Here is a 25378-nt window from a genome sequence, read left to right as displayed (position 1 = left end):
TTCCTAAAAGCTTTACATGTCAACATATCATTTTTAACACAAAACAGAATTACTTCAAGTTCATGATACCCAATGATGACAGAAACAGAAAGTAGAACTACTCACTACCACTGTCGTTGTCTCCAGTGATTTGACCAGACAATAAGTTTTAGAAAAACACAGTGCACAACACAATTTTTAAAACATTATGAACTAGTTTCTTTTGAATAAAAAGAAAACTGTCTTAGCTAGATTTTCGTTTCCATTAATAATATTTTTCACTGGCCGTGTTCTTCGCTTCGAAATAGCTAGGAGCGAAACTTAAAAAGAATTTGCTTCTTTAGAACAGTTTAATGTTAGAGACATGTTGTGCAGTTATCACCAGACAGGAACTGTGAAAAATAGGTTGCTTCAGGATAAAAAGAGATAGGTGATTTGCCTAATGATTCAATACCTGGTTATTTTACAGGCTCTGTGTCGGTGTCTGGGAGCAACAGATGTTACGGTCGTCACTGACCTTTGTCTCACCTCTGATCAGCTTTCTGTCTCTGGTACCCCGGGTATTGTCAGCACAGACTTTGGTAACTGGTGGCTGCGATGTGTGGTTGGGTCTGGATCTGCAACTGAAATCAGTTTTGCTGATTACCAGAGACTGTTGGCCAGGTTAGTACTAACAGGTTTCAAAAACAGTTATCATATTTGATAAGACACGAGACCATAACGATATTTAAAGTCCATAGCTAGCGGATCCTTTTGAAAAAAACGGATGTCAAAAGATTTACCAAAATGTATTCTGTATTGACAAAAAACACATACACACCCAAATACAGAAAGAACACATTCAACAGAATTAAACTGTAGTAGACTCTGCAGTACCAGCACGAGATAGCTTTCATAAACAGCCCTTTTGAACTGTCGAATGACCAAGATAAACAAATCAAGACAGAAGGCCTGCTGTCCTAAAACATGGAAACCACTTGGTTATTAAAGTTACTCGTTGAAAGACAGTGAAGTTTCCTGAGGAACGAAGGATTTTTAATGGGGAATAGATAGTATGTTAGATATGGTGACAGAGGAGGAGCCCTAGGTGACCCTGGGTCATGTCACAGCCATCTGGTGATCAACTCAGACTTGAACAAACAGAGAGATGAGCTCACTGAGAGGAGGTAGGACATGACTACGTCTTGTTCGCAAAGAACAAATTGTGCAGAAGAGTTCTAGGGCCAGTTGTACAACACATTTCTATTTTCAACCTCTTTCAGAACGTAAATATATTTAGATAACACAGTGCACAACACAAGTTTACACATTAAAAAAAAATTCTTTTAAACAAGATAAAACGGCTTAAGCCAGATTTTCGTTCCCGTCAGCTGAATTTTGGTATGCACTCGTGCATTAGAGTGACTTCGGGAAGAAAGTTTCAACATTTGCTTCTTTAGAACAGCTTTATGTTTTAGAAACATCTTGTGCAACCAGCCTCTGAACTCTGTAGTTTGTCAATTATGTGTTGTGAACAGCCAGTAGAGATAGCGATAAAGTCTGGAAACATCTACTGAACAAATCAGTACTTTTGTTGTCTGAACATCTGGGTGACGTCTGATGGCACTGATGTGAAAAATAGCTGACTAATAAACTTAACGACAAATATGAGTTAGATGGTTGTCCATGGCAGTGTCATTCGAGGGACAGAAGCTGTGAAAAGGATGATGTGAGCTTGAAACATAAAAGATAACGTTTTTGAAGTGTTTCCAAAGGTTTCCATGCTATGAGGGATTGTAACGCATTAGCAGGGAAATAAAGATGATGGTATTCGAATTTAGCAGCAACTCAATATAGTTCCTTTCACTGGCATAAAATGCTGTGCGATGATGGTGATGATGATGATGATGATGATGATGATGATGATGATGATGATGATGATGATGATGATGATGATGATGATGATGACGACGACAACGCCGACGATGATGATCGTATTCTGGTACTTGGCTGCATTGGTTAACTGCAGAAAATTGGATGAATAAAATAGTTGAAATATCGTACACGTTCTTCTAAATTCGGGTAACTGGCCACTCGTAAATCGAGAAGCGGTGTCTACTCATTAAAATCAAGTTACAAATAAAACCCCTCAGCAATTCAACGCAATGGAAATTATGTCTAATCGGAAATATTATTTTCTGTTAATCCGAATATTGATACATTATTTTGTGTTCGACTAGTTTGTACTATATTTGTAGATTGTTTCACTGCATTTACTAGATTCTGCGGTCCGGCGGTAACAGTGACAGTTCCATGCCTGTCTCCCCCACGCCTGTCACTCAAAACCTTGGAGCAACTTTCGTCGTCCACGAGCCTGTGTCATGCTGTTATTACATTGTTCCCGGAGCAAGTTCATCTGTTGAACACAGCGACTCCCAGGGTCTTTCTGGCTGGACCTCCTGGTACAGGTAAAAGTCTGGTGCTGCAGCTAAAGGCTACAGAATGGCTGCGATGTGGATGTGACGTCATTGTGGTCAGACCCCGGAGATGGGCTCATGCAGCGAGCTTGATCACTTATTACCTGCTGGAACAGACCATAGAAACACAACTGGCACCCACTGGGCAATCAGGCCAGCTTCATCTTTTAGAATGTGACTTCTATAATAGTGGTGATATCGAGGAAGCTTTGACTGACTTGCTACGAGCGGCGAAGGGACGACCGCTGTATGTCATCGTAGATGCACTAGTCTCGCCTTTTGTCAGGTAATCAGTGACATGAGCAGCAGAAATTAGAAACATGGAGATAATTCTGTTGTTGTGAAATATCTTGAGATGAGAAATACAAAGATTGTTGCATGAACGAGTTAGATTATTGTTCGACTGACTGGGCTGCCCTGGATTTCATATTCACCACTAGCAAGTATTCTGAAATGTTTGTTTCTTTCATTCCAAATTACACGTCAGGAACGAATGGTACAACATCAGACACTTCGTTCACAAGTTGTTGACAAGAGTTCCGGATCTCCATTGTTGGGCTGCAGGTTATGACCTCGAGTTTTCACCGTCCAGCTGGCAAGTGCAGCATTTTACCAGACCCATCCGATTTCCAAAGTCTGTGGAGATGGAATTAGCAGATTTTCGTCCAGGTATTTTCAAGCCATACAGTCAACGTGGGCAGCACGATACTACTCATGGCCCTCCAGTCCAGTGGTTCCTTCTCCCAAAACATGATCAAAGAAAATTTATCGACGGCTGTGATATGTGCGGTGAGCTTGTGGTCAGGTTCCTAAAGTGTCTCCTTGCTGGTGCTTCAGGTAAGTAAATGTTGTATTCAGCGTTACTTCTGACACCAGAAACATTAACTCATCAAACACTTAAGTCATTTATTGTGATTGTGCTTGTTATTACAAACAGACAGTCAACTTAATGCTATGTAAAGTAATTCAAGTTTATGTTAAGTAGACTACACTGGACAGCTTTCTGCGCATTACAGAACTGTGAAGACGGAATAGAGTTTACCAAATATTGTGAAACTATAGTTTAACACTTTACTCTGGATGTCTAAGCAGACTTATATCTCTGTTAAAGACACATCATTACAGTAACATGATAAAGTATTTTATATCATACTCCATGTTACGGCCAAAGTCCGAAATCGGCCAAACAGTAAAGTGTCCGACTAACGGGAAATCGCACTGTTGCTTTAAATTAAATGGCCAATGTCCCATCTTTTTTTTTTTTTTTTTTTGATTTGGGGATTTGGCTGGCCAGTTTGCAAAATGGCATGGGGTGATAGCCCAAAGTCCGAATAAAATTTTTGATGAACTTTTAGCTCATTTTGAATTACACGACAGTTTGTTATTTCTACATCTGCAGCGATATGCTGCGCCCCTAACAGTGCAGTTGCATTGAGTGCAGCCTTGGCTGCCGGTCAGTGATTGAGAAGACGCGACGGTTGGTAGGATTATTCTTCCGTGCCTACAGATTCCAGTGTCAGCAGTTCCTCGTGAAGAATGAAAAATTCACTTCTGGGATTCAGTTGTTTGAGGACACCATGTCCTATTCCTAGCTTGTAGAAACCGCTGTAGACGTTCATGACAACTGCAAAATGCTTCTCTGTCAACATCTGGTGTAGAGATATATGAGCACATTGAGCTTTGTCAGGGATATTCCGCCTCTTCGGGAAATGGTCTGTCAAAGTAGCATACACACTGGTCATTTCACGTTCATCGGTCTGTGACCACACCTGTCGGCCAAAGTGCAGACCAGCCGACCTGTTCGGGAACTAGCCGTACTTCGGGCTTTGGCCGTAATATATACAGCAAACTGAGTGGCACTAACTCACTTCCAACTATGTATGTCTCATGTCAACTGATTAAAGCGCTTAATAAATTTTACATAGAGAAGTTTGCATTTCTTCTTCATGAGATCCGTACCTTAGCGCATTACCACCTGCTGAGCAACAGTCAATTTTATGTTGTCTGTACTTTCAGCTGCTTCCATCCTTTTACCGAGAAAGATTTTAAAATAGATCATTTTCCTACACATTATAATTATTGTACATTTATGGTAAAGATTTTGCAATGGCTGCCCGTACAAATACTAAGTACAAACTTTTGTTAAATTGTAACAGTTTTTCACAATTATTTCACTGTACCGTATCTCCGATATTATGACAGCCTATACACCCCTTCACTCTTCCTGTGAACATCCTAAGAGCCAAAAGATTGATGCTTAATGTTCCGAACATTATTAGAACTCGCCTCAAGGTTTGGAATTCACTTCCCTAAAATGTCCATTAGATAAATTGTATTAAAAGTTTTTAAAAAATGCAAAACCTGTCCGTTCAAAAAACATTTTCACTTGGTTATTTTTAGCGGGGTCCTTGCAGGTTGGAAAATTTCACAGAAGCTATTTTGATTGAATAATTTATAGTGCGTGACTGCGAGCGTATTTGTTTGGTAGACACACAGAGACACGCTCACACACACACACATTGTCTCATCTTGTTATCTTGCCATCCCCTGGCTCTCGGTACAATTTGTAGCAGAAAGTTACAGCTAGTCTCTGATATCACATCTATCGTGTTGGATGACATAACGAGTCGCCACTGTACAACTAATTTGTATTAACATTGAAATTATTTTTTTTGTATTAACTTTTACCTATTTACATTGTTGTCTAATTTGTCAAGGTAAGACTGGCTTTAGCTAGGATTCGGTGCTCGATAAGTATTCTTCTTCTTTTTCTTTATTTTAATTATTATTATTGCAAAATATATGGTAAATGAGCAAGCCTTTGGCAAAGTTTTAAAAGGATGTTACTGTTTGGATAGGATATATTGACCAAGAAAGCATCTTCTCTTGTTTAAGCCTTTCTTACAAGGACAAATGTAGATCAAAGCTTGACAAGCACTGTCAGAGTCATTATGTAACCGTCATGGAACCCAGACCCTCCCAATGCAGCGGTAACAAGCGGGTGTTTTAACTAGTTTTACGTCACAGGATGTTTTCTAGGCGGTCGACCATATATCATATTTGTTTAAAACAACCTCACATAAAATGTAGTTGTTCAACTCTTTTGAAAACACTGTCAGTATAGCACGATAAATGCAGACTTTCAGAGTTCGAATAATCCGTTATCTTCGTTACCTTCATTATCTCTGTTTGATGTTCATTGCTGGCAACGTTGTGATTGTGTAGTAGCATGATGGAATTTATTTCACGGCACTTGTTCATCGCAAATGCGAATCATGTATTTTCTTACCGGATAATTAACTACTGGCTGACATTCATAGCTTAGTTTTATCATCTATAGTCTTATACCTATCGGATAACTGCAAAAAAAAAAAAAACAAAAAAAAAACAACGCGAATTATTGTGTAGGTCTTTAAAGGGTTAACAAGGCTTCATAAATAATGCGGGTCTACGTCATCGTTATATTGATAACTGCTAAAATAAACGAATAATAAAAAGAATATTATTTTTTAAATTTTATTTGAATACCAGCAGAAAACACCACTACATCATTGACATCTATCACATCCACCAAAAGGGATACTACATCTCCGAGCCTGCCATACAGAGACGTGCTGATAGTGAAAGGCAGATACGACCACATTAATCTGGAGAAGGCACTGGAAAATGCGGGTGTTCCAGTGCAGGACATGACAGATTATATCACTGAGGACATGGTCACATCCAATAGAGACGAGGTGTGGATGGTGTCCACAGATGAACTTCACGGTCTTGAAAGAAAAGTAGTAGTCGTCGTTGGAGAGACTGAACATGCTGCATTTCATTGCACGTCACAACTGGTGTTCATCTCCCAAACAGGTCAGCCGTAATTTTTAGGATTTGAGATAAAACTTTAAGGGTTTTAAAAGAGTGTTTTGATGGGTAGAACAATGTATCCTAGCTTAACCGATCTTTTATACTTTTTATGTTTGCTTAGACATTACTGTTTAAATGATAATGGATTTCCATACTACGTATGTGTCCAAAATGACAACTTTTCTAATCTGAGTGTTTTCATATACTGCAGGTCTACCTGAACCGTGGCCCATTGTGGAAGGAAGAAGGAACAATTATACAGACTGGAAATACGCAGAAAGTAAGCTTTCTTTAAATACTGGAAATAGGGATCGGGTGATGAAATAATTGAAAAGTGATACCAACAGTAACCTAGACCTCGCCCTTCTACCCACATCACAGCTAAATAATGTTTGGTCACGGTTAACTAAAGTCTTCTCTTTGCTACCATTACCGTGCGTCGGGGATTTCTACTTTGGATTATGTTCTTTCGTCGGAAAACTACTACTTACCTAAACTACATCTTCCCTACTATCGACAAACCAAACTGCTCCCTAGTATTCTGACTCCCATCGCATAGCAAGACTTGTCCATTTACATTTCCATGTCGACAAACTTCCCTCACGTAAATAATCAAGCTGACCTGAAACTCTGTGTTTATCTTTTTAAAACTTGACATCTTTACCATGTCAGTCCTTTATACTGTCATAAGATATTTGACCTCAAGTGGTCAGCGACTTCATGTTGTGGTCAAATCTAGGTTTCCCTAGCAACAAATGTAACAAATAACGTTAATGCTAAAACATTTCAGTCTCAAAATATTACAAGCTGCTTGTTTATAAATATCTCTATGTTAGATGCCGTCTATGATATTCTTGAGCATCTTGGTTATTTGTTCAGGACATTTTGTACCGGAGAAGAAGCCTGTGTCGCACATAAACATTTACCAGACAGCAAAGGTATGAGGTGACAGTGTCGTTGTCGCGTATACAGGATATAGATTTGTATAATCTTTATACATTTTCCGTCATCATGAAAGAGAATGAATATAGAATTTCATATGGCTATACAGGCGGTCCTCTGATTACGTCAGCCCCAAGTTACGATGATTCGTGGTTACGACACATCTCCTGTATAAAGCCTTGTTTCCACTTCAGTGGTTTTGCGTCGTAAACGTCGTCACGCGAACTTCGTGTTTGGTGCGTGTTTCATTTCATTACTGTGTTAGGATAGGATAAGTGCTTACAGTATTTTATTTATGTACTGTATGTACGTATGTTCCGACTTACAGCGAAAATAGGTTTACGACAAGACGTAGGAACGGAAGAACGTCGTAAGTCGAGGACTGCCTGTATACGATACTATTGCAGTATATAAGAAAACTATATTTAGAAATACGTAGATTTAGTTTTTACGGAATATCTGCTAGTTGTTTGGTTTTTTTGGGGGGTTTTTTGTTTTTTTTTTAACCGCCTAACTAATTAACCCTAAGGCCTAAACTTTGTTTAGATATGCATGTCCTACCAACGTAACCCTTGACATACCAAAGACTGTGGTCGGTGGGTAGGGGTCATCGGATGACTCCAGAGTGTGATTGTTACTGATTCTGAAAAAATTATGACGACTAGTTTACACTTGGTTTTTAATGTGCCCCGTATCATATTAAGATAAACATCACATAATTAAATCTATAAAACGTTACTTTTAAAAACGTAAAAAAAAAATAAAAGCACGTTTGCGGTCCTGGTTGTAAACATGCAAACACTTTTTGTACAAAGAGCACATGTGTTTTATTAGTTAGCCATTCTTAAAATAAACAAAATATTTGATTCAAACAAAGCTTGCAACACTGAAATATAGCTTCAGAAACCAAAAAAAGCACAATTTGAGTAATCTACCGCAACAAACAGCTGAGAAACTCAGCGCACACCCCAACAAACAACGCAACGCAATTTCAGTGAAAGCAAAGAATACTTATTAAGTGGCAAGGAAAAAATGCCGAGAGCTTACAAAACAATGAAGGAATAAAAAGGAACATGCAAATGAACTAATTCCCTATCTTGGCTAGTTATCTAGGATGTCCCGTTAATACTAATTATTCTCCTTAATACTAATCCAGAAACTTAATGAGTCAATTAATCTAATCTTAACTATCACATTCGTTCCACCACACAATACACATACACATGCCACTTAGCTTCAACCAAACGTCCTTGCTATGTGGGATGTATAGTCTCTGATGAGCACATACAATTGTCACTTGCGATTTTGCACAATTGTTCTTGTTGTATGGAGGGCACTCTAGACGCAACGCAGAAGAAATGATGGCCGATGACTTTGTTCGTCCGTCGTCCGGCACCGCGATGATAGATGTACAAGTAGGGAGTTGGGACGAGCTCTCACGCGTACCGTCGCCTTGCACCAGTATGCACCCCGTATATGTCACCAGCGGGCCTGAAGTTTCTACTGCTCACACTAGTCAAGTCTCTCCTGACTTTCTCACGCCGAGCTAATCGCTCCCCCCTGCAGATAGCAGTGGAGTTGCAGAAGACAGGCCTCCTGTCGTCGAAACGCCCTCAAGCTGTTCCGGATGATGGAGGGGCGGGGGGTCCTCTCCTCAGGCCACCATCATTCCTGTTGCTGGTGTTGTCGTCGTCGACGTCGACTCCGGCTGACAAACAAACCTCTAGCCGTTTCGAGCCCGGCGCCTCACTCCCCCGCACACAGCAGAAGTGACTTGGAGACTGTACAACGTCTCCGGTACACGACACATATCGCTCGCACTTCCAGACAGCTTCTTCACGTACACACTGTCGGTGTTAATCCAAAAACAATTGCCCCCCATAGACTTCCAACTCTCGTCTATATATACAGCCTCTGTCACCCTCCACACGGCGGGAGCTCTACATGCCTTGCTCGTGAGGTCTGAAACTCACGGGGTATCCAAAAATCACGAGGCCCACGATTTCTACTAATATTTGGACATTCACAAGTGACAACCTTTCATCCACTCATACCCCTGTCCGCTACAATATGCTAATGGTTAAAGTCAATTTTTAAAACAACAATTATCGTATAAAACATAAAAATACCTTCTAAGGACAAATTACATACAAATACTTTTGTTAATTTTATACTTCTCTAAATAATGTGCAGGAATTCAAATTTGAAGAGAGCCGAGATTTATGGATACAGTGGGTTAAAGAGTCTTTTCCTGATCTTCTTCATAGCACTTATTTTTGGCGTCCTGCGGGTGCAGATCTCGTGCACAACATTCAGGACTTTGGTTTGACCTATTGGAGAGAGGAACAGTATGCATCCCGATCTTCCCAGCAATGTCCTCCTCAGGACAATAACTCAGCCTTACAGCGGGTGCTGTTCTGTCTGGAGGAAATATCAGAAGCAAAGGACGAGGTGATGTTTGTGCTGAGTCAGCTGTGCTTTGGACAAAACTCCGGCCAACCTTGTTACTCAGCAGCAGCTGACTATTTACCTCCACCCGACAGTGTCCCTCCTGCTCCACCAAGGAACTGGGAAGAAGGCGACTCTGACCTGCTCATCATTCACCGAACCTACGGTCTTGTCGTCTGCGAGGTGAAGGCTTTTGGCGATAACTCATCTAAGAGTGGCATGTCACAACAAGATGTAGACAGCAAGATACGAAGTAAACTCAAAGAGGCCATATTACAGGTGGACATGGCGGAGGCCGTGTTGTCACACCTGGTGTCAGACATCGTCCCAGGCCTGCGCATCACAAAGACAATTGCTTTCCCCAACCTTACAGGTCATCAGGTACAACAGGCACTTGCTGAGGATCCGATACTGACTAAGGTAACATTGCAATGTTCATGCTCTAAAAACATTTTATATACTCGTACGATTAACTTAAAAGAGTTTACTAATGGTTTCTTACTTTACATCGTGGGAGGTTAGTCCATGTGACATCTTTAACATTGAGAAATGTGCGTGGTCATGAAATTCCACACTGGCATTCATCCATACCCCCGGACACTGTTGCACAAAGTGTTAAATTCCACCTTTTTTAATCATATCATTGGAATTTAAGTCACCTGTAAATGTGAGATGAAATTGTGTTTTTCTGCGAATCGAATTTACATATTTTGCACCTATCAAAATCCAAATATTATCTTTAATTTATCTGCATTATGTTTATCTCCATGCATAAATTAATTAATGAAATAAACCTTTTCAGAATTATGCAGATAATTCATTTGTACTAATTTGTTTCGACTGATGTCGAGACACCTTGGTAAATCATTCGATAAGTGGAGAGACAGAGATACAAACGAGTTTCTTGTTTCTGTGATAACTGGGTACGTGGATAAAATTGAGAATAATGCAACGGTCATACTCCATCCATAAATTTAGATCCACCAAAAAACTGTTTTAAGCCGATATACAATTACACAACAAACCTATGCACATTGTCAGTGAATAATAGCAATGAAGATGATGATGATTGATTGTTGATTGATCGATGATTGGATGATGATGATGATGGTGGTGGTGCACCGCACGATGATGATGATGATGATGACAGAATTGAATGTGTCTTCAGAGAAACAGCATTTGAGTGACGCTGTGCCACCAGGGTACAATCTAGTCCATTAGAGCAGTGTACCCAGTAGTTTGTCACCTAGACAAGCCTGAATAGGGGTTGGTGGGTTATGTTCCGAGCGCCAGTTAGTAATATGAGGAATATGGATGGTAAGAACTGTAGAATAATGAGCATCATGAAAGCTTAAGTTAGCATTAAAAAAGAATATAATTTACTGTTTTTATTTGCGATGACAATCACCACCTTTACTAACCCAGTGAGAAAGTATACTGTGTTTATTGACTACAGTCGAGTTCACGAGCACCTTCAATATGTTTATTCCTGTGTACTCACTAACTTATCTCAACAAAGCATTTATATATATGTTAACAATATTCCCACTTTTACAACAGACTCTACATTGCATGTCCGTTATCAAGCGTGGATGTTTCGGAAAAAATTCTGAAACAGAGTGCTGCAAGGGCTTTACTCTTTTAATTGTCAACTGTCAGTGTTAATAACAGTTTGTATTCATTATATACTTATGCAGCATGTGGTTGTCTTACAGGATCTGTGTCGATGTCTGGAAGCAGCTGACCTCGTCAGTGTCGTTGGTCTTTGTCTCTGCTCTGAGCAGTTGTATCTGTCCGGTGCACTGCAGGATGTCTCTACAGAACTTTGGGAATGGTGGTTGCGATGTGTGGTTAGGTCTCGATCTGAGACCGCAATGACTTCTGATGGGTACGAGACGCTGGTGGCCAGGTAATTGTTAAAACTATCTTGTCTTTCACACAGTCGACACATGTCAGAATTCATAAGAGCGTCTTGAATTAATGATTGTCGTATATTTCATAATACAAGCAGACACGCGCGCTGCAATAAAAGTTATTAATTTATATAATAGAAAACCAAAGGTAAATTAATACGCGTACTTATGCTTGGTTGGGAAAAGCCACTTACTTTGGTGTCTGAAAAGTGTGGTCAGATAATTCTTTTTTCCAGTAAAATCAACAAAGGTAAATCTACAATGAATCTTAAGAATCCGGCGATACCCTTAAAGTAGACAACCTACCTACAAGCAAACGATGCTCACCATTTAGGCCTGTGTTGAGCGGTGAGGACCAGGGCCTGCATGAAATGACCATTCCCTATCGTTTGCTAGCCCTTTTATTCTTCTGTTCACCTCTGCGTCGACCGACTTCTATGGTACCTTAAAGACCAACCTAAATGGCTTGTTTTTTTACATGTATCGGTAGATACAGGCGATATAAACCTAACCTGTAAATTTTAGCTTCCAAAACCCCTCCGTTAATTAATCATCCACTAGCAAAGAACGCGATTAGAACCTGTGATCAGTTAGCGCTGATAGTGTACTACGTCACGCTAACAGTGGACTACGTCACGCAGTCAACACCAATAAGAGGGAGAATGTCAGAAACGTCGGCTTACTCGGACGTTGAAAGTCTGTATTTCTCGTACTACAGTAGCAGTTTTACAGAACCACGAGAAAGTCGACTGTCAGCGTCTGAATAATCCCAACTGTCGCTCGTTCTCTCTTTCTCTGGTTGATGTTGACTGCAGGCAATGTTGTCAATGGTGTACCAACGTGACGTAGTACACTGTTATCAGCGCTCGTTGGTCACAGGTGCGAAACGTAGAGGATAATTAGTCAACGGATGGGTTTTGGAGGCTGAAATTTACAGGTTAGGTTTATACCGCCTATATCTACCGATATCTGTAGTGTTGTGTAGTGTTGTGTCGTGTAACATGGCCAAACCAGGTCATTGGTCGCCGTTTTACAACGGTGAAAATGGAACTGACCACTTTCCTGCAAATTAAGAAGCTCTCGTTTAGTGTCTTCTCCATTGTGCTAGAATCTTCGCCTTTTGTCCGTTTCTGGTCCTCAAAGTCAGAACATCTGATTTTTCCCAGTCATAATAATGTCCCACAGGTATCGTTCTTATTATTCTTATTATTCTTATCAGTGCTAGTTAATTATCACGTAGCTTTTACTTTTCTTATGTCCGTTTTCTTGTGAGTATCTCACATGTACACTATTATTTTAAATGTTGTAGGTTCTGCGGTTCCACGGTAACGGTGACCATTCCACGCCTGTGCCTTAAAATCTTGAATCAACCTTCGCCCTTCACGACACAGTGTTCTTATGCTGTTATTACATTGTTTCCGGAGCAAGTTCACCTGCTGACCATGACATCTCCAAGGGTCATGCTGGCTGGACTGCCTGGTACAGGTAAAAGCATAGTGTTGCAGCTAAAGGCCACAGAATGGCTGAGATGTGGAAGCGATGTCTTCTTGGTCTGCACCTCGGACAGCTGTGCAGCGTGCTACAGGATGTACTACCTGCTGCAGCAGACTATAGAGACACAACTGGCGCCCTCTGGGACATCTGGACAGCTCCACCTTAGGGAGTATAGGTTTAGAACAGATAGTGATGTCTACAATGCTGTGAGGGACTTATCGCAAGCGGCGACTGGAGGAGTGCTGCACGTCATCGCCGATGAAATGGACTCTTCAGTCAGGTAATGAGTGCAATGAGAAACGGCTGATAAAAAGTAAAGTTATTGCATCACTACAACAGAATGTTCACACGTTCAAAATTTATAAAGGCAATGAAAGCAACCATTGTTTACATGTATCAGCAAAGATAATTGTTAAGTTCGCCGAGGAAGGTGACTTCATTTTATAGAGCATTTTTAAACTTCAATTATTATAATTTAGAGGCCAAAATCGCAACAATAAGTCGCAAACTTTAAAAATGCATCTACAATCACATACAAAAATGCATACGTTTATCAAACATTGAGAAAAATCGTTCTTTTTCTTTACATTTTTTACAGTTACCGCGCACAAATATTCTGGGACAAGTTACTGACACAAGTTCCACATCTGTATTTCTGGGCGGCAAGCAATTATCTCGAGATTGCACCGTCCCGCTGGCAAGTTCAATATTTAACCATACCCATCCGCTTTTCGGAGACTTACAGCCTTCGTGGGGAGTATGAGAGTCCACGTGGCCCACCAGTCCAGCGATTCCCTCTCCCAAGACACAAAGGCAGTCACAGAAGCACGCGACGTATCAACCGTTGTGTTACGTGCGGTGAGCACGTGGCAAAGATCCTAATGGACGTTCTTGCTGATGTTCCAGGTAGGGGTACAGTTCGTGCAATGGTATTTCCAGCCTTTGAATTAGTAAAATGAAAAAGGACTAATTTAAACTCGTTCCTCGAGATGTTTCCCTGCAAATAAAAATGTATGATATATACTAACTTAAAAAGAAGAGCCGTAAACTGTCAAATGCTTTCATTGCCATAAATGCAGTATAACCTACTTGTTTACTTCTTCTTGTTCCTAGAGCGGTCCGGTGGCGCAACGGTTAGCGCCTGTCACCAATACAGTGAGGGTTGGCTGCCCAGAGTTCATTTCTCGTCTCGGGCACGCTGTTCTTTCTCTGCACGTGGCATCTGTTTACAGGGCTGGCTGCTTGCCGTAATATAGCCTCAGTTGCTGGCACGGCGTAAAACACCCCCCCCCTCTTCTTGTTCCTAATCACCCCAAGTAGAGCTTAGGGCCGACTTGTATACAACTTGTAGGTAATATAAAACGGTGATAGGTAGACTGAGTAATGGGTAGAGACTTTCATGTACAAAATGCTATTTATCCACGTACACCTAGATAACACAAGCAATTCTTTTGCCCTTGTGACTTATTACATGGCGTAAATAAAAAAAAATAAATTTGATAAGAGGGGGACAGGGGGGAGGAATGAGTGTTTCGCGCTAAACTCGCCACTAAGACAACATCAAGGCCAGAGATAGCCATGTAAACATGTGTTAAATACAGAGCCAAAAGAATGTCGTATCTGATACAAGAGCTAAACCTTTCCCTCTGTTAGTGACAAGCACCACTGCGCCACATAAAAGTGTGAGGAGCTAAGGCACATGTTGGCGGTCAACATGACAGAGTCAAATGTCAAAGGGTTAACAAGACTGTATGAGTGATGCTGGTCTATGTCATGGCTAATATTACTGGTTTCTTTGTTTGTTTCTTTCTTTGTTTGTTTGTTTGTTTGTTTGTTTGTTTGTTTGTTTCCGGCATTTAATACAAGAAACTGAATATTTGCAGGAAATATTACCACCACATCTACTGCTATTGCTCCCACCAGAAGCGACACAACATCTGTGCGCCTGCAGTACAGAGACGTGCTAGTACTGCCCAGTATTCATGTCAGGTACTTCATGGACCTGGAGACAGGACTGAGAAAGGCGGGTATCCCTGTCCGGTGCATGAGAAGGGATAACCTCGAGGACATCGTCACGGCGCGTGAAGACGAGGTGGTAGTTGCAGATGAAGATGATGCTCGTGGTCTTGAAAGAAAAGTAGTTGTCGCTATCGTTGATGAGCTTGAAGATGTAGGACTTCTTACCATATCCCGGTGCAGGTCGCAGCTGGTGTTTATCACCTACAGAGGTTTGCCTTTTTTGAGGAGTGAAATGTTTTGAAGAAAAGATGTTTCAAACAATAAAAGGAGATATCACCATTTTATGATTGTTGAGAAACTGCTATTTATACATATTTTTTAAAATGTAAATAGCCGTTCTGTTATGCATCCTGAACCAAGATATTACTTCATTTGTATAATGATAATCAATACTTAATCTACGAACAAACCTGAGCTACATAAGAGTCTTAAATATATTAAATATCTTGAAGCATTTGTTTTCTACCAAGGAACAAACTAACAAAACCCGTTCAGAGGAGAATGTAGAAGGAAATACTGTGAATTAGCCTCTGTTGTAAATACGACATTTTTTTAGGGTTTTTTTTTTTTTTTCCTTATGATTGTGGGATATTGCATATCTATGTAGACCATGTTTTTTCTGATGAAAAAGGACGAAGATAAATAAGTTTTCAGTCATTCTTAATACGTATACGACGTAGAAGGCAACAATGAAAGCAAAGTTGACCAAAGTTTCTTCATCACATAAACGGATAGTGTAGAATAAATTATAGAATGTATTCTACTTCTTGCAAACAACGAAAAATTGTTTGTCAAGATGAAAAACTCAAAAATAAAATGAAAAATAGTGAGAAAGTAAAAAGACAATAAGAAACAAATCTCGAAACTAATTAACAAAATGTTACCTTCCCTTATAATAACAAAACTGTCACAACCTATCCTTATAAATTTTATGGATTTTGCCAACACATACTTTACTTGCTGCAGAATACTACGGGGACTGCGACTTAGCTTCTGAGGATGAAAGCCAACAAGATCAAAAGGAAGATATTAGAACTGACAAATCTGTGACTAAATGCCATGTCACAGAATCAGAAGATATCGAAATACTAACGTCCTCCACCTTGGACACTGATCCTCAGTGTTCTTCTGTTCCGCATCCAACCATACCTGATCTCAGTGAAGCATCTCTACCACCAAACGTGAAGCCTGACCGGTCTCCTGATGAGTGCAGATCAGGAGACACTACTGAGAACAGCGATGACATCAGCCCGTCACCAGGTTGGTTAGCTGGTTGTAGGTTTATAAAGCCGTGTCAACATCAGAGCCTAAAAAATGGTACATTCATAAAAAAATATATTTTAAACATAAAACCGTCAGGTAGATTCATGTGTAAATCCCCCCCCCCAAACAAAAATACAGACATCCAAGCGACAGAGCTCATGTTAATACTAAAAGTCACTGTCCTAACACGCCGCTTTGCAAATTCCTAACTTCTAAGTATGTTTTCGGATTTTTCACATCATTCTTCAATATTATATAATGTGCATATCCTTTTCCAAATCATGCAGACTCATTCAAAACGGTAAATAGAGTGAATAGGTGTGAACAGGCCAGTTAGTTTAAGATTATGTTCGTTGGGTTATTAGTGATTTGAAAGCAGTAGGATAAAGTGTCTTAAAAATGTCGAGTCTGTCGTAGCTGGCACATTTTGTGATGCATTGATTTACCTGAAAATAAGGTCCTTACACGCGTGTACTTGTTTAGTAGATTTAATCAAGCTAACACATTGCTGTCTAGGTATCTCCCCCGCTGACGGACAAAATGCTGAAACAAAATCTGATCAAAATTCAGATGAAGGTTGTGGTGTGGAATCTGACACGAATGTCGAGGAGACGCAGGAGAAAGAGAGAAGAAAATGCGAAGCATCAGCTCCATGCAGTAAGAAAGGGGCAGAGGATACAGAAATACAAAAGGACACAAACTCTAAGTGTTATTCATTTCCTTTTAAGATCAACCTTGATCTCAGAGAAGCAGCAGCTGTGACACCTCCACAGCACATCATGGAGTCCGGCTGTCCTCGCGACGACAGAACAGACGAGGTTTCCGACACAAGCGATGACACTTTCTCCAGTCCGATCTTCAGCGATCACTGGCAAGTTCGGGGCTGCTTCTCTGCTGCAGGAGGCAGACTGCAGAAACAAGGATCTGATGTAGTTCTCCAGGTACCAGCAGGTGCTATAGAGGACAACACAAAGGTCACAGTTCATGCTGCCGTTTGTGCTAATGACGTGTACATCAAGCACAAACTACAGCTGCCCTCCACGGAAACCATCGTCAGCCCACTGGCCGAGTTCAAGGCAGGTCATGACTTCTGCTTCCAAAACCATATTCAGATCACCCTGCCTACCTGCCTGTCTTCAGACTATGACGTCAACCTTTTGCATGTTTACTGCATAACACACGGAGGACAAGAAGAAGAAATAAATATTAGCAAAATACAAAGACTGCAAGACATGACAGAGGCACCTGACAAAGAGGCATTAGAAGTCTATTTTTATGTAAATGAAGAAAGACAGGTAGAAGTGATGACGTCACATTTCAGTGGCTACGTGTGCACATACTGTGGTCTGTGTCAGAACATCGGCCTGGAGGTGTATGCATCTCCCACGTATGACGATGAGTCTGTGCAAGTGTCCGTCATAGCACAGCTCTGGGACAAGATACATATTCAGACTTTCGACAGGTGAGCAGAAAACAGTTTCTATAATTAAAGCATCTAATCCAACAGTTAAACAAGTATAAATATACATTTAAAGGTTCTTTTAAATAGATGAAGCATGTGTTAAAGGCTATATAAGCAAAGTTAGATAGGAAGACAGACACGGACGACAAGCGATACACAGAAATTGAAAGTGCAGGAGATATATAAAAACACATTTTATTTGAAAATGAAAATTTGGTAAAAATCGTTTTAGGCCTACTTGATGTTTCAAATTATGAAAAAAAAGAATTTCCTGATTCTGTGTACTTTCAAACAAAATATTTATCTCCAGAAGCTTACAAGAATTAAATCTGCTTAGGTTTGTTGGCTTGCACAAATACGTATTCAATCGTTTCGTAGAAGTATAAGTGTAAGAAAAAAACACTATTAATGGGATGTTACAAAGACAGTTCTACCATGTACAGTGGAAGCCGGATGACAATTGTTACAAAGAGTCTTAAGTACAACATTTCAACTCAAAACGATGTTGATACCAGCTGAACTGCAAGTGGACCTTATTATCGACAATGAACAGACGACTACGTGGCAGTTTAACCAGAAACTCGCAGCAACAAACGTATGACTTGTTACAATTTTTCTTACATTGTATATTTGTCTTAGCACTGTTTAATCAATGTACTTTATGTTCTCTTGTTGTGGCCACATATAGCATTCTTTTGTCGGATAATCAAGTTAAAAACACTAAAACGTTAGCTAATTGCTTTTAGAGTGGTGTATACATTCTGAGATATATATATACACTGGATTGAGTATTACATTAGAAATAATCTCTAGTTCTTTTAAGCAGCTGCTGATGAGCGGATAGGTACTACAGCAGTTTTGTTTATAAAACGGTTCCCAGTCACTTAATCCCCAGACACTTCATCCCCGACACTTCATCCCCGACACTTCATCCCCTAGACTTTTAATCCCTAAGCACTTCATCCCCAGACACTTCATCCCTAAACTAAATTCTTAAACTATAAAAATTATGAAGATCAGCGAAAAATTTATTTGAAATTTATTAATTGAAATTCAAATTCAAATTCATGCTATTAACTTCAACGTCATTGAACATCTACAACATTAGTTAAAGTTCATATAAGCAAGTAAATTAATGTTCTTCAACAATATGATATGAAAATTGTTCTTGAGTGTTCGGAGTAATTGCTGTTAATCAATATGAAAGTAAGCTAATGATCGGAGGTACAGAGACGATCCATTGACTCATATTTCTCTACAATGTTGCTAACTCAGCGTATTTCCTCTTTGCACGTTTCTCTGTGCCGGCGCATGATTGTAAACAGACGCCTTGTGTAGCTGACCAATCCTTACGTAGACCTCAAGGAATGTCCACATCGTTGGGTGATGACAGGAGAAGAGAGATTGAAGCGTGATGCCAACCCTCCACAGAGTTTTTGTTCGTGCAACACCGCCGATGACGTCCAGGTATTTGTTCCAAGTGTCTGGAGGAATAAAGCTGAAGCGTAGTATATCCCCTCTACCGCGCAGTCTGCGCCCCGTATGTACGTATGCTCGAAGTAGGATAGAAGTTCCGATGCGATCATGTCTGTGCATTGACTCTGCAAGCAATTCGAAGGAATCGACGATGTCTTCCTCACGTACATAGGCCAGTGCTGGGAGTCATCTGACCATTCCACGTAACTCGTCGTCTTCGTCATAGTTCACTTCTCATCCCCAGTTCAGAGACTTGCGTAATACCGCTTGACTTAAGTGAAAGTAAACAGCCCTTACTTTACATGACTGAAACTTCTCTCTAAAAGTGGTCATCGCAGCTTTCTTCAAAGTCTGTTACATAGTCTCTGGAGCTGCATTAGGCACTAGCTCTCTAACTGCACCCAACCAATCTATTATAGGTTGCACTTGATTTGTCCTGAAACAAGCAGTACAGCACTGCGGAATCACTCCTTGCGCGAATTGGAAATTGAATAGTGTAGAGTTGTAGAATAAACTGCGGACAACTTTGAAAAGTACCATCGGCGAACCAGCAGTTGCTGCGTCCGAGCCAATCTAGTAATTGTCTGTCACCGAAAACTAGAAAGCGATTATTGTTGCTTGTCCCCATGGAGTTCGTATAATAGAAACTCCTTGATATAATGCTGTACTTCAAACATTGCATCAGCAGGAAGAGGTGGCAAAGCTCCACCAGCATCTTTGTTTCTGAGTCTCTCACGATGTCGGTTAAGAGTCCTGTTTATAGTACTTTTACCAGGTAGAGCCATGAGAAACAGATGGAGTAAATTGACACTTACTGCAGCTTGACAAGCCCCCGCAGTTGTTGTATTCAGTCATCTTCTCCTTCATTTTCCCAACTGCATTCTTTGCCATCGCCTTCTCTTTGTTGCACTCATGATTGTGAGTAGATAACTCCTTGATGATTTCATTTTCAGCTGTCACTAACGTGACAGGACACTTCAGTGATTGATGCTTGGTACATCTCCAGTTCATGTTTCCGTTTAGCGCCTTCTTCTTGAGCCAGAATTCATGTCCATCATGAATTAGTATCGATCTACCTTTACCACTTTTTATGAACTCCAGAGGCATTTCTCTTACGGTTATATTTCAAGCTCACAGAACTGTCGTTCAACGAAGAATAAAAATATCTTACTAACTCAACACTTTTATAGAGGCTTTAAACAATGCTTTATAGAAAAATCAGTGATTAGAAATCACACATCACACATCACACATTGCTCTATACAGTGTGGGGATGACGTATTCTAATTCAATGCTTTGACAGAAGCATTACATAATGCTTTATAAAGGATTAAGTGTCTGGGAATGAAGTTCGGGAGGAGGTCGGAGAGAAGTGTCAGGGAGAAGTGTCGGGATTAAAAGTCTCGGGGATTAAATGTCTCGGGGATGAAGTCGGGGGGATGAAGTGTCGGGATGAAGTGTCGGGGATGAATGTCGGGATAAGTGTCGGGATGAGTGTCTGGGATGAAGTGTCTGGGGATTAAATGTATCGGGATGAAGTGTCGGGGATGAAGTGTCTGGGATGAAGTGTCTGGGGATTAAATGTATCGGGGATGAAGTGTCGGGGATGAAGTGTCGGGGATGAAGTGTCTGGGGATTAAGTGACCGGACACCTATAAAACACTCATAAAAAATAAGTTGAAGCCACGAAATATGCTAAAAAGGTTCGTGTTTTGTTTAACAAACATAACTCCTCATTTCAAGCTTCCACACAAGTTGTCTCAAGATAGAAACTTGTATTAAATCATTAAATATGAGGAGACGTTGCAAGATGAACGATGTTTTGTATAAAATTCTAGAGTATCAAGTACGTGTTTTCATGTATCAAATTGCATACTAATACAAGTGCTCAGTATATAAAAGTACATTTTGGACAAGTGATTTTTTAGGTATCACGAATCTATATAAAAACAGTCAATACTCGATCGTCACCAGAGTAAAAGTGGATTTCAAAATGGTTGAAAGAGGGGCTTTGGTTTTTCAAGTTTAGGAGTAAGATAAGGTTTAGAGAAGAATTCAGGGCTAAGTGCTTATGAACATAACTATTATAACTTTATTCCTCATTGTTTAACTGCGAGCAGTTTTTATTTTTGGTACGATGTTTATAACTGACTGTTTGAGTGCTAGATAAAGCAAAATTTACTTGTGATTACACAGATTTGACAGCAAAAGTACCTGGTGTACTACAAACCTTTCATAGATCACTGGAATTGGTTTTATTTCTTAAATCATGTAGCAAATGGCATCTCAAATTATTTCTTTTCCAGACATTCTGTCTCAACTGGGGCAAAGTAACATGTGACAACTCCAAAGAACACCAGGCAGTGAAATACACAGACCTGGGTCCTTTCAGTCCTGGCTGGATGCTGAAATGTAAATCAAATGAAAATAAAGGGATGCCTTCAACTCTAGTCGCATGCATTCGTGTTTCACACTTTAAAACGCAGGAGAGTATAGAACCATTGTGGAACAGTGCACCATATCAAGTGGATCTCCAGGTAATAACTTTTTTTTCTTCCACTAAGTGGATAGCTGTGTTAGTGAGAAAGAATAGGCGGTGTAGTGTGTGAGCGATAGAGAGAACTGGATATATCGATCTATTTATCTATGATTCCTTAAATGTTTTTAAAAATCACACAAAGTTGCTTTAAACATTTTTAAATTTGTTAGTTTTAATGTTGATCCTCTTAATGCTGTCTGCTACAGTTTTCCCCTCAATAAGGTGACTAAAAAATCGCTAATCGTTGTGCACAATAAGAATGCGAGGTTTTGCAGCAATTATATTTGAAATTATATTTTTCAAATATATCAAAACATGTTCATGTTTCAGCAGCGCAATGGAAAGGAAAACTCTATTTCTAATGGTACCAATTGCAGTTTTCCTGCCGTCAGCATTAACAATGTCCACGGTGATGTAACTTTTACTCAGCAGCTTATCACACAAAAGACAGGAAATGTTCTTCAAATAACAGAGAATATCCAATCAACAGGGCAATCAATGTTAAAAGAATATTAAAAGAGTTTCTTAAAAGATACAGTGTTACAATCAACTGTATAAAAGCATGCCCGTATCATTAGTGTAAAGGAGGCCTTGAGGTGTACAGTAAGAAGACAACCACAAGCGTGAATGATCTGCCCTTGAATTCTGGCTATTGACAACAGTTTGATGAAGTTATTTTTGTGTCATTAAGTAAAAAAAAAAAGACATGTCTTGTTTTATTATTTCCATCACATACTTGTTATAACTACTGTGATAACTGTGACTGTGTCGCAAAAGTTTCATCATTAAAAAACTTGTTATCGTTCTCATGACAAACATAAGAAGCAGAAGCAAATCATCAGCTTGGTCTTGGCTCTTTACTGAAGGGACTACAGGAAACCTGACAGTACCAATGTGCTGTTTCTTGCACTCATTTACCCCATCCCTAGACAAATAATGCACACCGCCCGCCCTTTAACTCGACTCGTCACCTTGCTTTTGAGTATTTCTATTTGTTCGATTTATGGATATTTTTCATACAAATTATATATCGATGTCTTCGTTGTGTAGAGACCAACACACTTAGATATATTTGAGACAACTTTTTATAACCATTTATATTAAGCTTTATTTGACTAGTCTGTGAATAAATCATTCAAGACTTTGAATCATTGTAAAGAACATGAATTATCTGAAAAGATATCACAATGTCATAAACACTTTTATGGATTACTGTGACCTGTTATGTCAAACAAATAATTATTACTATACTTTTGAAACTTGTGTGAAATAGTATTTTAAGAGTCGCGAATTGATTTATGCTCGGATCATCAGTATATCCAGTATAGTTAGTGTTAGTTTATATTTTACCATGCGTGCGTTCGTTCAAGTTTAAAACACTCCACAGATAGAACTGACATGCGCTAGCTTGTGATAATATAAATTTGGAATGAACTTTTTTTTCCAAATTTTTACGCAGCTGTGTTAGGTAATGCCTCAATTTATATGTATGAATCGGTATTTAGAGTACACATAGGCAGCAGAAGCCTCATTTATTACAGACAAAAAGTGAAATTATTAAACATTTTTATAAATATGATGCTAAAATATAATGATCATATTTGACAAATTGAAAAGATTTTGGAACATGAGATTTCAGCTTGTTGATTAACTTATCGTCGTGTGTCTCAGTTCTCTTATGTTACAGAATCTTATGAGAGCATAGAACAAAGATTGTACTTTTATTTTCTTCCTCTGTTAAGACGATAGATAAAGGATTTTACAGCTTGTGTAAACTTCAGCTAGGTCTCGCCCTGAGATAACGGTAATCAGCATTTCCAGCTGGAATAATAAGTCTCAAATAAAATGCTAATCTTACTTGCTCATTTATAAAATACTGGATCTGCTTATTACCCATATTTTGAGTATAGTTACAGTTAGCACCATTACAATGGCTCCCTTTATAGTCACAAGCTAAAAGTTTGACTGTAAGAACTCTTGACATCCTAAGCTATTCATCTAAGTAACAAGGTCAATGGCTTCACAACCTTTTCAGTGTTCTATTATACGTGTCCAGTATTCGCATATGTATGCATTTTTTTCTATTGAATAAAACATGTTTCTGGTTCTGCAATTACCTCTTTCTCAGTTGCTATATTTATTATCAAAATAAACAATTTTGTTATTGTCATTGGTAATTCGACTGTGCGACTAGTTACCGACAGTCTCGATTTGTGGTTTCGCCCATTAGCGACTTGTTTCCTTAATGCATAAGAAACTGTTTTAGACAGGCTGTTCTAACCGTGATGTAAATATTGTGGTGAAGATCACGAACCTTATTACAACAAGAGTAGTCAGCTACCGACAGTTTAAATTGCTGAAGGACGTTGGGTACAATCACAAACAAGTTGCCTACCACACAAATATGCAGTGGATATGTTGGAAAGAATTGTCATGCAAGTTTGAGAATTCCGAGAAGAAACTGCTCTGTTTTTAAAAATAAAAGAAAAGACAAACGCTTTCAACGAAGTTTGTGATCGTGAATGGGGTACAGATATTGTCTTCCTTGTTAACGTTATGGACCACTTGAACAGTGGGACTCTGCAACATTCTTGTTCATGAATAGTGTTACTTTACACTTTTAGTAGGTTATATAACACTTATGTTCCACAGTTAGCTCGTTCCCTGCCGGCTAATAACAAGTTCAACCATACACCGCGTCGGGAATCGCACACATCACCTACCGAGGGAGGCTTACTCCAACGCACACTTCCGAAGAACTCGGTGGCACTTATTTCACTCAAACACTGGCACAGGTAGTCCTACACCCAGCCACTGAACACAGTTAATCCTTGGCTGACGAAATTCGCTCGGACAGACGAAGAAAAACACTCATCGTTGTACACCGTCCTGGAAAGTGAAGGGGTCTTCCCAGCCAAGGTTCCCAGTCACACCAACTCCAACATCCTCGCGATGGCAAACGCCCAAAGGAAAGAGAATATACTCGGGCTCCTAACAGATCTGGATATTTCACAGTCGTTCGTTCCACAGCAGTTCCTGTAAACTTATTTCTTACTTAATTTCTTTATTACTATTTAAAATTATGGATTAAACTTCTAGTCACATCACGAACAAATTCATTACCTGCAGAGTTTACACGCTAGATGTAAAGTGTATTAATCATTTTACATTTTACATGCTAACCATGCAGTCCACGTATCCAAAGGAGGCAAACATCAGTGAGAGAGTCGTCAAAAGTGTTTAGTGTGACGGTTAAGGTCGTCACCAAAACAAAATGCATCTTTAATTAATGAGCTGAAGCTGGTAAATATCCCTACACCTATGTGCTGAGTAGAATAGGACTCATCTTCATCTGTACTTATCTGGATGTTCCTCTCGAGCGAGGTTTGGGAAACTCCCACTGATTGGATTACACCTGTTAATAAACTCAATACATGCATACAGTATCTAGATGTATGACTTGATTGAGGTTCGGAAAACTCCGATAGTGTTGATCTCGTCTATAAATAACTTCGAGAAATTAGAGTTGACT

General features: G+C 39.7%; 1 protein-coding gene across 4 annotated transcripts in view; it reads left to right on the top strand.

The window, feature by feature from the left end:
• Positions 1-22776, top strand: part of LOC112557460 — a 34622-nt gene extending 11846 nt beyond the window's left edge. For 2 of the 4 annotated variants that reach the window (XM_025227330.1, XM_025227333.1), the window contains 16 exons: positions 449-642; positions 2239-2721; positions 2923-3272; positions 5967-6293; positions 6502-6570; positions 7170-7228; positions 9426-10100; positions 11396-11589; positions 12903-13367; positions 13686-13993; positions 14971-15315; positions 16073-16366; positions 16886-17831; positions 18275-18426; positions 21614-21844; positions 22177-22776. In XM_025227330.1, the coding sequence (XP_025083115.1) occupies positions 449-642; positions 2239-2721; positions 2923-3272; positions 5967-6293; positions 6502-6570; positions 7170-7228; positions 9426-10100; positions 11396-11589; positions 12903-13367; positions 13686-13993; positions 14971-15315; positions 16073-16366; positions 16886-17831; positions 18275-18350 (4785 nt within the window). In that variant the 3' untranslated portion in view covers positions 18351-18426; positions 21614-21844; positions 22177-22776. The remainder of the gene's footprint in view (positions 1-448; positions 643-2238; positions 2722-2922; positions 3273-5966; positions 6294-6501; positions 6571-7169; positions 7229-9425; positions 10101-11395; positions 11590-12902; positions 13368-13685; positions 13994-14970; positions 15316-16072; positions 16367-16885; positions 17832-18274; positions 18427-21613; positions 21845-22176) is intronic. The other 2 variants (XM_025227332.1, XM_025227331.1) reach the window with 2 other exon arrangements.
• Positions 22777-25378: the final 2602 nt, after the last annotated feature.

This window comes from Pomacea canaliculata, linkage group LG2 (genome assembly GCF_003073045.1).
Source record: "Pomacea canaliculata isolate SZHN2017 linkage group LG2, ASM307304v1, whole genome shotgun sequence".
In the NCBI taxonomy this organism is placed as follows: domain Eukaryota; kingdom Metazoa; phylum Mollusca; class Gastropoda; order Architaenioglossa; family Ampullariidae; genus Pomacea; species Pomacea canaliculata.
This window is presented reverse-complemented; position numbering and strand designations above follow the sequence as displayed.